General features: G+C 31.6%; 1 protein-coding gene across 1 annotated transcript in view; it reads left to right on the top strand.

Moving 5' to 3' along the window:
• Window positions 1-12,150, top strand: part of LOC134701793 (uncharacterized) — a 75,784-nt gene extending 63,634 nt beyond the window's left edge. The window contains exons 36-42 of the mRNA XM_063562914.1: window positions 4,057-4,229; window positions 5,144-5,368; window positions 6,110-6,309; window positions 8,036-8,106; window positions 10,122-10,202; window positions 10,734-10,934; window positions 11,893-12,150. Coding sequence (XP_063418984.1) covers window positions 4,057-4,229; window positions 5,144-5,368; window positions 6,110-6,309; window positions 8,036-8,106; window positions 10,122-10,202; window positions 10,734-10,934; window positions 11,893-11,940 — 999 coding nt within the window. The 3' untranslated portion in view covers window positions 11,941-12,150. The remainder of the gene's footprint in view (window positions 1-4,056; window positions 4,230-5,143; window positions 5,369-6,109; window positions 6,310-8,035; window positions 8,107-10,121; window positions 10,203-10,733; window positions 10,935-11,892) is intronic.
• The last annotated feature ends 3,422 nt before the right edge of the window (window positions 12,151-15,572 follow it).

A 15,572-nucleotide genomic window follows, 5' to 3' on the forward strand; every position in this document is an offset into this window, starting at 1 on the left:
CTTTGGGTTCGAAAAAAGGGAATAAGAGTAAATATTGATGAGACAACAACCCAACAACACAGACAATCAAGATATTGAAAGTTTTTTTTACAGTCATTTTTTTTTATAGAGAGATCTCTATACACCTTATCAAGCCAAAAAAAAAAAAAGTTCCATGTATAAATGAAGTAAGGAGCTAATTTCATATTACCTGCCATTAAAAATATCACAAAAGGCACATACATATTTTGTGAAAAGTTTAACCATACCATTTTTATAATATCAATTCGTGGAAATCAAACCAAGTACATGAAATAAAAATCAGTACAAGGAAAATACTTCTCTATTTATTAACGATTTAGTAGATACATAATGAACGTTGAATATGCCTTATATCCATACCTGCCCAGAGACAAATTCAAGTTCCAAATGTTATACTAAATATGAACCCTGTTCTAGACTGATAGTGTCGAGAAAGATTTGTAATGCGCTAGTTCACAAGGTAACACTCCGCATTAAGACATCATTTAGCCACTCGAGCATACCAGTCTTTTTTACAGATATATCATGTAATGGAGGAGAGGTGTAATTAAATTATTAATTCCACTTGCTTAGCGGAGGAACAGCAATTTTAAATGTTTTTAAGCATAGATTTCATGCACAGAAGACTTCTGCGCATTTGGTACTCTTGCACAATTAATTGAGGCAGTTCCATTCCAAGTTCCATGTCCATTCTCTCAGTCGACCTTTTATATTTGCTATGAAAAGCCTACCTATTGTATGTATAATTAATGTGTTCTCGTTATGAACATACATGAAATATTTGCCACAGGACGTAAAACAAACAACATTTATTAATCAGACCCATTAAAAATTAATATCATGAAAACCATATACGAAGGCAAGATTTGCAGAATCCTATAAAGTAATATTTCCATGTATCCGTTTCAATAATTATGGAAACTATAACGACCCTTTTCAGGGTTGCGTTCAATATCGTAGCAGCTACTTAGTGCGACGTATTTATGACTATTGAACGAGTATCTAGCTTAGCTGCTATTAATATCTATGTAGCAGGTAGGCTAGCCACCCGTTTAATAGTCATAAATCTACATAGCCCTATATAGCCGATAAGATATTGAACACAACCCAAGGTCGTGTTCAATATCGTAGCGGCTACGTAGATGGGTCGAGTTCAATATCATAGCAGCTACGAAGTGCTACGTAGATTTTGACTATTGAATGTGTAGCTATAGACTAGTTGTAACCTAAATATTGATAGCAGCTACGTAGCCGCTACGATATTGAACCCAACCCTGGTATCAATATCTATTTAGCAGCTAGGCTAAATACAAAGGTTGAGTTCAATATCGTAGCAGCTACGTAGTTATCAATATCTATGTAGCAACAATTGTTAACGTTTGTAAAATACCAACAAAACTGACGAATCCATCTTAGATGACAAAACATATCAAAATTTAATCCTATGGGAGAAAAAATAATCCTATAGGACAAAGTTAATCCTAAGGGAAAACAAAATATCCTACAGGACAAAATTTATCCTAAGGGAGAGAAAAAAATCCAGTAGGAGAAAAAAATATCCTATGGGAGAAAAAACATCCCACAGGACAAAATAAATCCCTTAGGAGAAAAAAATATCCTAAGGGACATTAGTTTCTGACAAAAAGTATTTCATGATAATCCTATAGGATAAAAAAAATCCTATCGGATTTAACACTTTTTTGTGAAATCCTACAGGATTTTAAATCCCATAGGATATTAATTTTATCCCATAGGAGATAAATTTTCCTATAGGATAAATAAATCCGATAGGATTTATATATTCCATAGGATATTTAAAATATCCTACGGGATTATGACTTTATCCTATAGGATTTCTCAAAATCCTGTAGGATTTTTAAAAATCCTATGGGAGAAAAAAATATCCTACAGGATTTTGTCACTGTTTTCGCTCCAGTTGCCGAACCGGGCGAGCCATACCAAATTTATTTTTGTATTGTGTTATTTATCCCCAGATGTACATTATTGCCAAATTTGATGATTCTACGACAAAAAAAAAGTGTGGTTCCAATTTGCACTTATGAGAAGTGCAAATTAATCCAAGAACATGTTCTATGCAAAGTTTCATGCTTTCCCCATCAAGTGAGCAATTCTGCTATTAATCTGCACCAATCGGCCGAACTATTTAGGTGTTTTTGCCCTTTATTGTCAATTTTTAACCATTTTTGTAAATCGTAGTTATCTTTTACAAAAATCTTCTCTAGACTGAAACTACTGGGCCAAATTAAACCAAACTCGGCCACAAACATCATTGGGGTATATTGTATAAAAAATGTGTCCGGTAAAATGGCCAACCAACCAAGATGGCCCCAATGGCTAAAAATAGAAGAAAGGGCTGAAATGCAGTTTTTGGCTTATAACTCCAAAACCAAAGCATTTAGAGCAAATCTGACATGGGGTAAAATTGTTAACCAGGTCAAGTTCTATCTGCCCAGAAATTTTCAGATGAATCGGACAACCCGTTGTTGGGTTGCTGTCCCTGAAGTGGTAATTTTAATGAAATTTTGCAGTTTTTGGTTATTATCTTGAATATTATAATAGATAGAGATAAACTGTAAACAGCAATAATGTTCAGCAAAGTAAAATCTACAAATAAGTCAACATTTGGAAATGGTCAATTGACCCCCTAAGGAGTTACCCGGTATTGTCCTTTATAGTCAATTTTTTAACAGTTTTCATAAAATTTGTAAATTTTAATTTAACATTTTCCACTGAAACTACTGGGTCAAGTTCATTATAGATAGAAATAGTTGTAAGCAGCTAGAATGTTCAGTAAAGTAAGATGTGCAAACATATCACCATCACCAAAACACAATTTTATCATGAATCCATTTGTGTCCTTTGTTTAATATTCACATAGACAGGGTATCCCCTGGGTCAATTATTTTTTTCGCCACCTCTTTCGCCAAAACAATATATTTTTCGCCACTTTATTATTTTTTTCACCAAGTAACACAAATATATTTTTCTTTTAAATTTTCCTTCCCCCTCCACCTAAATAAGAAGTGGTGTTTACAACAAAACGAAGCATCTTATCACTTGGAATTAATCCCCCATGTAAGGTGTAGTCATTACATTGAAGGGTTACTCTCATGCCAACAGTTTTCTTTTCTAGACCATCGTAAATAAGTAAACGTTTTACTTATTTACAATGTTACTGTAAAACTATATGCTTGAAACACGTGTGTAACTGAAACGACTTGGAAGTACCCACTCAAATCAACGATCTATATGAAAGTTAAATGATAAAGTTTTAAATCAGAGACCTTTCTTGCTTTTGAACATTTTTCGTCATAACAACAATTTTCTTTTCTGGACTATCATTAAAAGAAAGAGAGGAAGCGTAAAAATTTGCTTCAAACACGTGCGTCGCAAAGTGGTTAATAAATCCCTTTTGTGACTTGTGACAGAAGCCATTTTGTCATATCATACAATTAACATCTTTATTAATTAGTCCTTTGATGTCGATAGCTATGAATGCAATCAGCCGATTATTGATTTTCTGTCAAAATCTTAACGAGTTCAAGGTGAATTCCGAGTATCGTCTGATCGGTAAAGTCAAGGAAACCCGAAAAAAGTAAATAAACAAGATGGCTGAAAATAAATCGTTACATATATTTCTTTCGCCAAATTCTTTCGCCAAAGACGAATTTTAATCGCCACAATTATTATTTTTTCGCAAATTGCGAAAATGGCGACCGCCAGCGGAAACCCTGCATAGACCAAGGTGAGCGACACAGGCTCTTAAGAGCCTCTAGTTTAAGTACACATTTGTTATTATTAAGTTCAAAAGACAGTTTAATATACAGGGGTCAAATTGTTGTGTATTTTTCATCTGCATGATTTGCAGTTTATGATGTGTGGTTTCAACTTTTGGATAACATATGTTTTCAATTATTATTTATTAGACTTTTGTAATTTAATAAGTACTTTTTAAAACTATGATAATTGTCCATATCATTTAATTTAAATGTGTCCATATTTCATTACAAATAGGTAGTGAACTCCAATACTGGTCCTGGACAAACATTAGCTTATGCTCTGTGGCACAGTAGTACAACAGTGAATCAGGATACAGTATTATGGCAGGATGGTAACATGACAAGATGGAGTAATTACACATCTTATAAATGGTTCCTATGGCATTATACTGATTTAAATAAGATCAGGTAGATAACTAGAGTATGGATCTAAAACTGAATCTAAGACATCCACAGATAATTTTATACTGATAAGATGTGATTGTTGAAAAGATGTATTCATCCAATTTCAATACTGACTACATTGTATGTCAGCACCTTCAGCAATGTTTGATGGAAATATATAAAGATATTTATATCACAAATCCTACAATGTTTCATACCTCACTTTATGCATGTGACAGTTGTACTATACTTGGAATACAATATTGGCTGCAACTTTTTTTTTTTTTTTTTTTTAAATTAATCAAAGTTTTATTGCACTTTTGCTGTTGACAATTTACTCAATCTACGGCTTCAATTAAGTATCTCTTAAATTAGTTATTGAATATCTAGGGAAAAATGTTCAGTAAAGTATATCTATAAAGTTAGTTACATATATTAAATAGGTTAGAGCAGTTCTACAGAGTATACATTTGTACCGGAAAACAGTATGTTTTTCAACATAAACTGTATATGGATTTATTTATTAAAGCTTCACTGAACCGTGAATTTGATGATGATCTTTGATACGTACTTACAGCATGACTTTTCAGCCAACAAAAAAAGAGGTCATAGATATAGATAACCATATCCATTTGCCTACTTAGTTTGGTTTAAGTTTGGAGACATAGAAGTCAATTTTCCTTTATGGTTTAATTATTGTGGACAAATGAAGTGCAACTTTTGTTGTAATTGAACGTTTTAGTACAAATAAATGAAATGTAAATTAGATTGATTGATTGTTGGTTGCTTTACGCTGCATTAGCACAAAAAGGCTATATCGCACTGAAAATGTAAATTAGAACAAACACAGATACTTGAGTGAAATCTTCCAAATACAGGCTCTAAACCCTGCAGAACCAAACAGAGCAAAACTTTATAATTTTTCATAATCATTTCAGATTCCAATTGTATGATGTAAATTCAATATTAGCTGACAGTGGTGACATCTATGACACCAGTATAACTGGAGGTCGTGTTGGAGTGTACCAGTTTGGCCAGGAATCAGTTCTATGGTCGGATTTGAAGGTCCAGTGTATCCCCAGAGACAATAAAGCTTTGTATCTGGATGGAGTGGATGACTATATCGTGCTAACCAATATCACCCGTTTAGACATTTATCAAAGGTGAGTTTAGAATTAATTGATGTATACAATTTATAGAATTTCATTTTCATGCCCATATACTGTAAATCAAACATATTTTCGCAGGCAGTTTAATTTTCACGACTTCTCAAGGAAAAAGATAACAAGACTATAATTCATTGCAAATAAGTAAATCTTTATTAATCTACATCAAGTAAATAAGAAAATCTGGAATATTAAAAGCAGCAAAATGGAGTAGTATTGGTGTAAAGGGAAATAAAGTATCCGCGAAAAATAAGTTGGTTGATAGTAGTTTTAGTGCCAAAAAAACAAATATTGACTTCTGCACATTGTTATTGACATTTGAAAAATTTAGCTCTTGAGTTTTAACAACTGTTATATTTTTTTCCCAAAAGATGGTACCTACATTTTGTAAATTATGATTATTTTTTGACTTGGAGAAACTTCTTTCACACACAAAAAGTTTTAACGTTGAAATGACAATTCCTATAATTGGCATGTAGAAATAAGAATGAAAGATAAAAGCATAAAAACCTTATTTGAAAAATTGAATTAACATGAAGTGATGATGGCAAAGGTCACATGACAGACATAAGATGCTGACAAGTAGTTTCATTGTCCTTTTAAAATAATTATTTTAACTTAAATTTAATAAGTCAATCAACTCCATGCACTTTTTTGACTGTACACTAATAAAAATGTTAACTGTTCCATACTTTATTTAATAAATAATGTATAAAAAACCTGTATTGCTATCAACAGTTTTTCTATTGGACTGTGGATAAAGATAGACTCCTTGGCAGGGGGTGATATGCCATTATTTTGTACAGACACTAGAACTATATGTCTATGGTTAGATGGAGGTGTTGTACATGGATCTTATGGAAACAATACAGTTACATCAACATCCAATATTAATACAAACCAATGGATCAGTTTATTGTACATATATGATGAATCAGGTGAGATTATACTAGAACTTTCAGGTGAGATTAAGTAAGGACTTTCAGGGAAGGTTGTTTCTGGTAAAAACACCCTGTTCCCCATGCTTTATTATTTCATTTAAGTACTAATTGATTGAGCTAGCTGTGTCTCTTCACCTTGAGACTTGACTAACTACCATGTTTTATGTACTAATGTTTGAAAACCTATAAGATCATTTTTGTTTCCCATTTACTGAGGGTATCATTATTAATGGTGGAGTATAATTTGTTTTTGTACAAAAGGTAAAGGAAACGAAGAATTAAACTTTATGTCATATATAACATATATCTTAAATAAGGTTTTTTTATGCCCCACCTACGATAGTAGAGGGGCATTATGTTTTCTGGTCTGTGCATCCATTTGTCCATTCGTTCGTCCGTCCGTCTGTCTGTTTGTTCATTTGTCTGTTACACTTCAGGTTAAAGTTTTTGGTCAAGGTAGTTTTTGATGAAGTTGAAGTCCAATCAACTTGAAACTTAGTATACATGTTCCCTTTGATAAGATCATTCTAATATTAATGCCAAATTAGAGAATTTATTCCAATTTCACGGTCCAGTAAACATAGAAAATGATATTGCGAGTGGGGCATCTGTGTACTATGGACACATTCTTGTTTTTGGTAAAGATTGCATGAAATGCAATTAAAATCCTTTTGTACTTACTTGATAACTAAATCTTTCAAGGTTTATCACTACCTTTTTAGATACACAAAATATAGTGCATTGATCATAACATTTTATACATCCTATCAATGCACATTTCTAGAAATTTATCAAAGAAATATATGCTCAGATATTTCAGTCACGAAATGATGTTATACTTGTCATTAAATTTAAATAACTTTTGCAAGGTGGAGGAATCTAATATCTGTTTTAAAATTTCAATTATTTCATTGTTAAAGTCATCTTTTAAAAATTGGAGTTATCTTCATTTGTCCAGAATCAAAGTTGAAACAGCTACGTTACTATTGCTTTATACAATGCAATGTTTAATTTTACTTCCCACTGATCAATAAAAGCAATCTTTACCTTTCAGTGCTTAGAAGCACTTTGATTTTTGAATTATTCCATTCCTCACAAATTGTAGAAATGCTTTACATTTGTCTTCTATTGAACTTGGGGAACATGCACTTTATTATATGGAACTTTTCTATGACATGTTTATCTTCAACCTTATAATTGTCACATGTCATACATATTTGTGTCACTATATCTCTCAAGAATTTTATCATTTTTAGTTGTTGGTGTTTATATTTCATCTTTTGTTTTCCTAATATTTATTACAGCTTAGCTTTGTCCTTTTCATTTTAATCCATGGCCTTGTCATTTTATTTTGGATTTATGAGTTTGACTGTCCCTCTGGTATCTTTCGCCCCTCTTTTAGCTAAACTTTAGTAATAATGAAAATTGAGGTGACCTTTACTATTCCTATTCCTATTACTATTTTATTTACTAATATCATTGGATTGCTATCTATGAAAGATTAAATAAAAAATATCCTTTTATTTTAAAGGTAAATAACAAATCTCCTTTTATTTAAAAGGAGAATTATCAATACTGGTTTTTTTTTTAAATGTAACAAAACTTTCAAAAGAATATTAAAAAATAATGTCTTTTTTTCAAATTGTGTAAATCAGGCTTATTTTACTACTAATGATTTGATGATTTAATTTTTATATTGACATATTGTTTTGATTGTTTGTAGAATACTCGATGACTTTGTATGTGAATGGAATCTCAGCTGGTGTAACTAGTGATGTTACCCCTATTGATCTCGTATGTATAATGAATTTAAACACTTACATTTGTTTTCAGTTTATAAGTTTGCAGAATACTAAGTCCAAAATATTTTAAAATTCTTAACCTATTAACACAAATATATAAGAGTCAATAGAACAAAAGAAGACCAACATTAACAACAAAACAGAACAATAAATCAGGGCTAACAAAAAATAAAATTACAAAGATAAGAAACTTCAAGGATTTTTTTAATCTCAAGTACCTTAAAAATGTGTAAATTAATTCTTAAACACATATAACGAAAGGAAAGGTACTAATCAAACGATACTTTCACAAAAGTAATAGATATAGTCCAGTCAATCAAGCATAAATTTGACCCTAACCTGAAAGCAATTGCAACAGAAGATTTTTAAGTTTTAATCTTTAGTATTATACCCCAAATATACACAGAAAAATGTCCCATAAAATCTAACTTGAGAAAAACTTAAAAAATCACCATTTAAAATTCCTATGGAGAATTGCATTGAAAAGGGAAAAAACTCTTCTTCTTCTTCTTCTTCTTCTTCTTTAGGTTTTCAGTAGTCCTTCAATGATCTGAAGATTATTTACTGTTTGCGCGCGCAGCGTGGCCTATATATATATTTACAAAAACAAAAACCAAAATATTTGGAAATAAATTTGAGGTGCATAATTTATTAAAATTGTGATTAAAACTATGTACATAGGCTAATAATGAGTTAGATGAATTTGTGGAGAACAGCTGCAAAAAAAAAAAAAGGCAGAAATATCAATAAGAATTGATACATAATTATAACTTTACTGCTTCTATTTATCAGAATGTATTGATTCTTGATTTTTTAGAGGTCTTTAGAGTATAACAAACAACTCTAAAGGTGTTTTCATATATTTGATCAAGCTATAATCTAGATTTCGTAATTTACTAGTTGACCATTTATTGAATTTTTCTACATGTCAAGGTTAAGAATCTCAAATTTAATAAAAAGAATTAAGCATGTATTCTTCTTTTTGTGGTTTAAAGTTTCTTAAGATAAGTAAGTTGCTGAAAAAATATAAGATACAGATATAAACAATACCAAATTTTCACATTATTTTTTCAAAATGGTTATAAAGCTTCAAATTTGCAATTTCTTTAATGAAAAATGTACGAAAAAAAACTAACTACCCATAACACTTCGGTTTTGTACATTTCATGAGCAGAAGATTATATAATTTAGTCATATACAAACTTATAACCCCATCAAAGTATCATACTATACATAAATTTCAAGAAAAACAACCCAAAACAGACCAAAAAAGACTAATTTTGGCAAAAGTTATCTCCCCTCCCAATGTTGATTTCCATAGGAAATTTAAAATGCGGATTTTGAGTCTTTCTCAAGATCGATTTTATTGGACTTAGGACTGTGTATATAAAGGACATAATACTATAGATTAGAACTTAAACATTTTCTGTTGCAATTAGTTTGAGGTTAAATCTTAGTTTGACTGGAATAATACCAAATATTTGATTATCTCAATTTGATAATATTGAGATATCATCTTAGCAGATTACAAGACACACAACTAAAAAGAACAAAATGATAATAAATTTACAAACATTCAGAACAGTAAATAATAAGTTTTAAAAAATTTTCACATGTAATGCCGTCCATTTCTTCTCTGTGTAACTGCCGCTTATTTCCTAATGAGCATGATATTAGAAAATCTAATGAATAATTAGTACAGATAAGTTTGAATAATGTTAAGAATTTAGTTTAAGAAAACACAAGTGAAACCCTGCTCCTTTAAAGAAGAAAATAATTCCTCTGTGGTGAATACTATTTGATAGATTTATAATACTTATTATTAATTATCATCTTTCAAATTCAAGATAGATCAATAAAGTTGCTGTCATAGTTTTAATTTTCATTTCATGGGCATATCTTGTTTAATACATTTTCTTGATGAGCCTATTACAACTACATTTACCAATGTACCTACAAGTTATGGTAGCCATCTTGAATTTAACATTAAAAATTATTTTATTTTAGACACAATATACCACAGATGAAGATACTTTATTTTACCTCGGGAAAGACACAAATAATTTCTATAAAGGTTATGTTGATGAGGTGAGACAAAGAATAGATAACTGTATTATAATTTCACTGAGCTATTTACATCAACATACCACATCTAAAGAACACCAGGTTCTTGACTTAGGACAGGTGCAAATAAATGCAGTGGGTTTAAACGATATCTACCAACCCTCATCCTTACTTGAAAAAATAGTGTAACAACATAACATAGAAAGACACTATAAAATATGGATTGAAATGGCTTAACTCAATCAAGGACAAATTACCACAAGTGAACATACACTGAACAAATAAATTGGATCTAAGACACAATGCAAATACAAAATCATTAATAGTGTTGAATAAAAAAGGCAATAGTAGTATATCACTGAGAGATGTTAAATAATTGCATAAAGCTCACTATTATCTTGAACAAATAACCTTGCCCCCAAATAAAAAATGTACACTGGTAAAAGAAAATTTTGTTTTAAGGTATACAGTATAAATGGAGAATGGAAATATTTAAAGACTTTTGATAGGGAAAAAAAGATTTGTTATTCTATTAGGTAATTTTGTTTATTTCAGTTTGTTTTTTATAATGTGGCACTGTTGGGAACAGAGATTAATGATCACATCCATTTACCTTCAATCACAAAATATCCAACATACCACAGATATGGGCAGCTATACTATAAAATGGATCTGACTACTGGTACCCTGTATCTGAAAGATGAGGGATTACTTGAGGTACCAGGTCAAATACATGGAAGTCCTATTTTTGAAGATGTAAGTTATAAGTGAAAACAGAAAAATCACAAAAATACCATACTCTGAGGAAAATTAAAAACGAAAAGACCCTAATCAAATGAAAACATCAAAAGGGCAAAAACACCAAACGAATGGATAACAACTGTCATATTCCTGACTTGGTACAGGCATTTTCTTGTGTAAAACATATCTTTAAACATTTTGGTCTCGATTAACCATGTTGAGTTAAAAAAAAATCACTTTTATTTACACAGCATTTTCTACATCAGTTGTCTGGATGATTGACACAAGTTTTCCATTCAATTGTTATAGAAGAACCTACAACTCTGAACCAATGTATAATTGGAAGTTGTGCAATAAAATGTGTATTTGTAGGATTTGATACTATTACTGTACTGGCAAGTATCATTCACTGCTTAATGCTCAGCTGTACAAAAGTCCTGACTTCTGGGTCTGCTATGCTCTCTGGGAGAGAACATATACGCTAGCAGTGGTAGTGAATAAACTCATCATATTGATTGTTGGTGTTTTAATGCCACTTATTAGCCCAACTTTTGGTCTATTTCGTAGCAGCCAGTTTTTGCTAATGGAAGAAACCACTGACCTTCAATAGGAAAACTCACAACCATAGTCATAGAGTCAAGTGCACTTTCAAGAGTGGGATTAAAACTCACAATTTCAGTTGGGACTGGCTTGTGATTATAGTAGTAGAACTACTATGACTCCTCGGCCTGCAAGGTCCATAAACTCATCATATATACAAGGCTAAAAAACGTTTCAACAGACCTAAATTTATCTACAAACGACTGATCTGTGACACTTGAATAAAACATGCTCAAAAGGCAAAACAAAAGTAAGTTTAAGAGAATTGAGGACCCCAAATGTTAGTATGTATGTTGCTTTGAAATGTACAATGGGACAAACCTGATAGATAACTGGTGTAACCCAACTTGTATTTTTTTTTATTTTCATGCAGAGCCTCCAGGATTATAGCAGATTTAATTTGGAATATCCTGATAATTAGCAAGGAAATTGGTTTATATGAATATAAAGGATAGAAGTTCCAGAAGAAAATATCAACAAATTTGAGAGAGATGATACTATGGGCCACAGCAATTAACATTGTTTGATGAACTGTTATTAGATATATATATTGAATAAAATAAAAATGAAACTGTGATATATGTTATATTTTTAAGGTTATTTTTTATAATGTTGATCGTTATACATTTTTATTTAGGACAAACATGTTATAAAAATGCAATTTATTTTATAATAAAAATCGTCTTTATGAAATTATGACTTAATATCTTATTATAACTTGACTTTTGTAATTAATTTCAAAGGGATCTAATATTATTAAATAACTGATTGAAGAGGTGTTGTTTTATGTAGAAGTGGCTGGATTTAGGAAACACACAGACCACCAAAAAGATACCTTGCAAATGTAACTTTTAACTTGCTCTCAGTATCTGTAGATTCTCTCAGGATGCTACCTTCCATACGATACTGAAAATGATTTAAAAGTTAAATTTTTGGATCCTTAAAAAGGAATTGTTGATGAGGATTTAAAGATTTTGTTTTTGAAAAATATTTAAGGGCACAACAGTTTGTGTTTAAAGATAAAGTGAGTTCATTGCTGTTGGCTTCTGAAGCTGACCTACATTATGCTGGTTCAGCAGGATTAATAATTGTGGTGTCAGGTTTTTCAATGACAAATTGCAAATTTCAAAAGTTTACAGTCAAAAAGAGAAAATATTTTTTCTAATTAAAGATAAAAATAATATATTCATATGCAATATGTTAAGAATGAAAGCTTTATTTAAATCCATATGATATTAAATGCTATGAGAAAATCGGCACTGGAGTTTACTAGCACGTAAAATACCCATATGGAACATTGATGTGGATAAAGAAAGGCTATACATACATCTATCTGCGATTATCTTTAATTCTGTTTGTCATTTGAAACAAACATGAATCAACAACAACTGCTGAACTACTGACTAGGGACATAACATTAAGAATTTTTAAGGGTTTAATATTGCTTGTGAGTGCATTACCCTTCATTGGATCAGTTCCTTTCAAATATGAGTTGAATGAAGGTTTTACTTTGTTGGAGTGGTGAATAAACTCATTATAGATACCAGGATTAAAATTTTAGATTTACGTCATACGCACGTTTCGGTTACAAAAGAATCAGCAGTGGCTTTATAAGAAAAGGTTTGAAAGGCCAAATCAAGAATGAAGTTGAGTAGCATGAAAAATTTAAAATTCCTAAAAGTTTTGACAAATACAGTTCGGCAATACATTCCTAATGTAGAAAAGCCTTAGTATTTCAAAAAGTTTTGTTAATAGTTAATTGAGTATTATGAACATATCAATTATAACTCAAGTCAATACAGAAGTGCTAACTACGGGGCCGGTGAAATAAATTTAACCAGCAGTGGTATCGACCTAGTGGTTGTAAATAAACTCATTATAGATACCACGATTAAAATTTTGTATGTTCGCCAGACGCGCGTTTCGTCTACAAAAAACTCATCAGTGACGCTCAAATCAAAAACTGTCCAAACACAGTACGAAGTCGAAGAGCATTGAAGACAAAAAAATCCTAATCATTTTGCCAAATACAGTTAAGGCAATACATTTTTTAGGCAGAACAGCTTGAGTATTTCGAAAATTTAAAGTGAATTGTTTTGTTGATTGCTAAAGTCTTCTATTGTTATTCATACACGACAAAAATAATCAATGAACAAAAGAATTTGTCAACCATTTTGGTTATTTCTACCAAATGTTTGAGATACTGAAATAAAGGTGTAAAGATTCTTTTCTGATATCAGACATAGATATTGGGCAAGTATTATAAGATCCTTGTGTAAAGAAGTGTATGAAATACTTTTAAAATACAGCAAGCACGTTATAAAATATTGAGTAAAAAAAAAACGAAAAACGAACAAAGAAAAAAACCACCAGAACTTGGAAAAAACTCAAAATCAGGATCAGGACTACATGATAAACCTTTTATATCCCGTTTCCAAGGACACCAGTAGTAATAAGAATTCTTTGTGTCATTCAATCTCCCATTCAAATTGGCAAAATTGCAATCTCTAAACAACCAACGAAAATATTCAAATTTTAAAGTAAATTTGGATTTTATAAGATAAATACTTACCATCATAAATTCTGAGTGTAACCCCAATTGCGTCATAGGTCAGATGGAAAATCCCAACTAAAAATAAACGTACTCTCACTGGTCCGGACATATACCCCTGTTTGCCCATATTCTTCCATTCAATTTCCTCAAGACAGAAACATAAGGAAAGGGGATGAAGGGGAGGTGGGTGGGACCTATAATTTATGATGGTAAGTATTTATCTAATAAAATCCAAATTTACTTTAAAATTTGAATATTTTATAGCTATAAATACGTTACCATCATAAATTCTGAGTAACAGAATCTAACGTAAAGCTGAATCCCCTGTAACAGAAGAAACAGGAGGAAAGTTCAATCTTTGTGCTGAAACTATAGGTCCAAGAGAGTATAAACTCTCGGCAAAAGTAGCCATAGATTGGAGGTAGTGAGATATAAAAGAGTTCTCATTTCTCCAGAAACCTGCAGACAGTACCTCTTCTAAAGATGCACTGTTAAACAGAGCCCATGATGTAGAGATACCCCTAACATCATGAGCTTTAACATTAAAACTATTTAAAAGTTCTGCCTTAGAAGAACCATAAGCTAAAGATATGCATTTGCATATCCAAGTAGAAATAGTTTTAACAGAAAGATCTGAGATTCCTTTTTTAATAGGAATAAAGAGTCTTGAGTTAGAAACAGAACGTAAACTACACGTTCTTTCCAGATAAATAGATAGGATTCTTACTGGACATAAAAGTACAGAAATAGAATCGCTAGGGCGTGCAGGAATCACAACTGGTTCTGCACCCTTATCTGCATCAGAAATAGAGAAGGCATGGATTTCACTCCTTCTCCGTCCAGAAGCCAAAGCTAAAAGAAAACAGCATTTATAGGAAAGAAACCTTAAATCTATTGTTTCTGCTGGTTCAAAAGGAGGAAGTTTTAAAAAGGATAAAACTAGTCCAAGGTCCCACTTAGGAACCAAAGTTTTTTGTCTTGGTCTTTCAAGACTAAAACTACGAACCAAAAGAGAAATATGCTCATTGATTCCAAAATCTGGGCCACCAGAAATATGAATAGTTCTTGAGATAGCTGATCTATATCCCTTAATAGTAGAGGGACATAATCCTTTGGATTCAAAAAGAAAAACTAGAAAGTCTGCTAATTGTTGTACAGTGACTTGGAAAGGATCAATTTCCCGCTCACTACACCAATCTGAGAAGATTGACCATTTTGCATCATAGACAATGCTAGTGGAGTCTCTGACAGACTTTGTGAGATGCTTGGTTGCTCCTTCAGAAAAACCTCTCTTTCTGAGGCTAACCCTGAGAGAAGCCAGGCGTGTAGATGAAGTTTTTCTGGATTTTGATAAAGAACCTTGCCCTTGATTTGAGACAGAAGGTCTGGTCTCAGAGGTAGAACTAGAGGACAAGCACATGATAGGCGCAGAAGGTCTGGAAACCAAGACTATTTTGGCCATGCTGGAGCAATAACTATGATCTTGCAATTTTCCCCTG

This window comes from Mytilus trossulus, unplaced genomic scaffold, assembly GCF_036588685.1.
Source record: "Mytilus trossulus isolate FHL-02 unplaced genomic scaffold, PNRI_Mtr1.1.1.hap1 h1tg000343l___fragment_1__unscaffolded, whole genome shotgun sequence".
Classification (NCBI taxonomy): Eukaryota; Metazoa; Mollusca; class Bivalvia; order Mytilida; family Mytilidae; genus Mytilus; species Mytilus trossulus.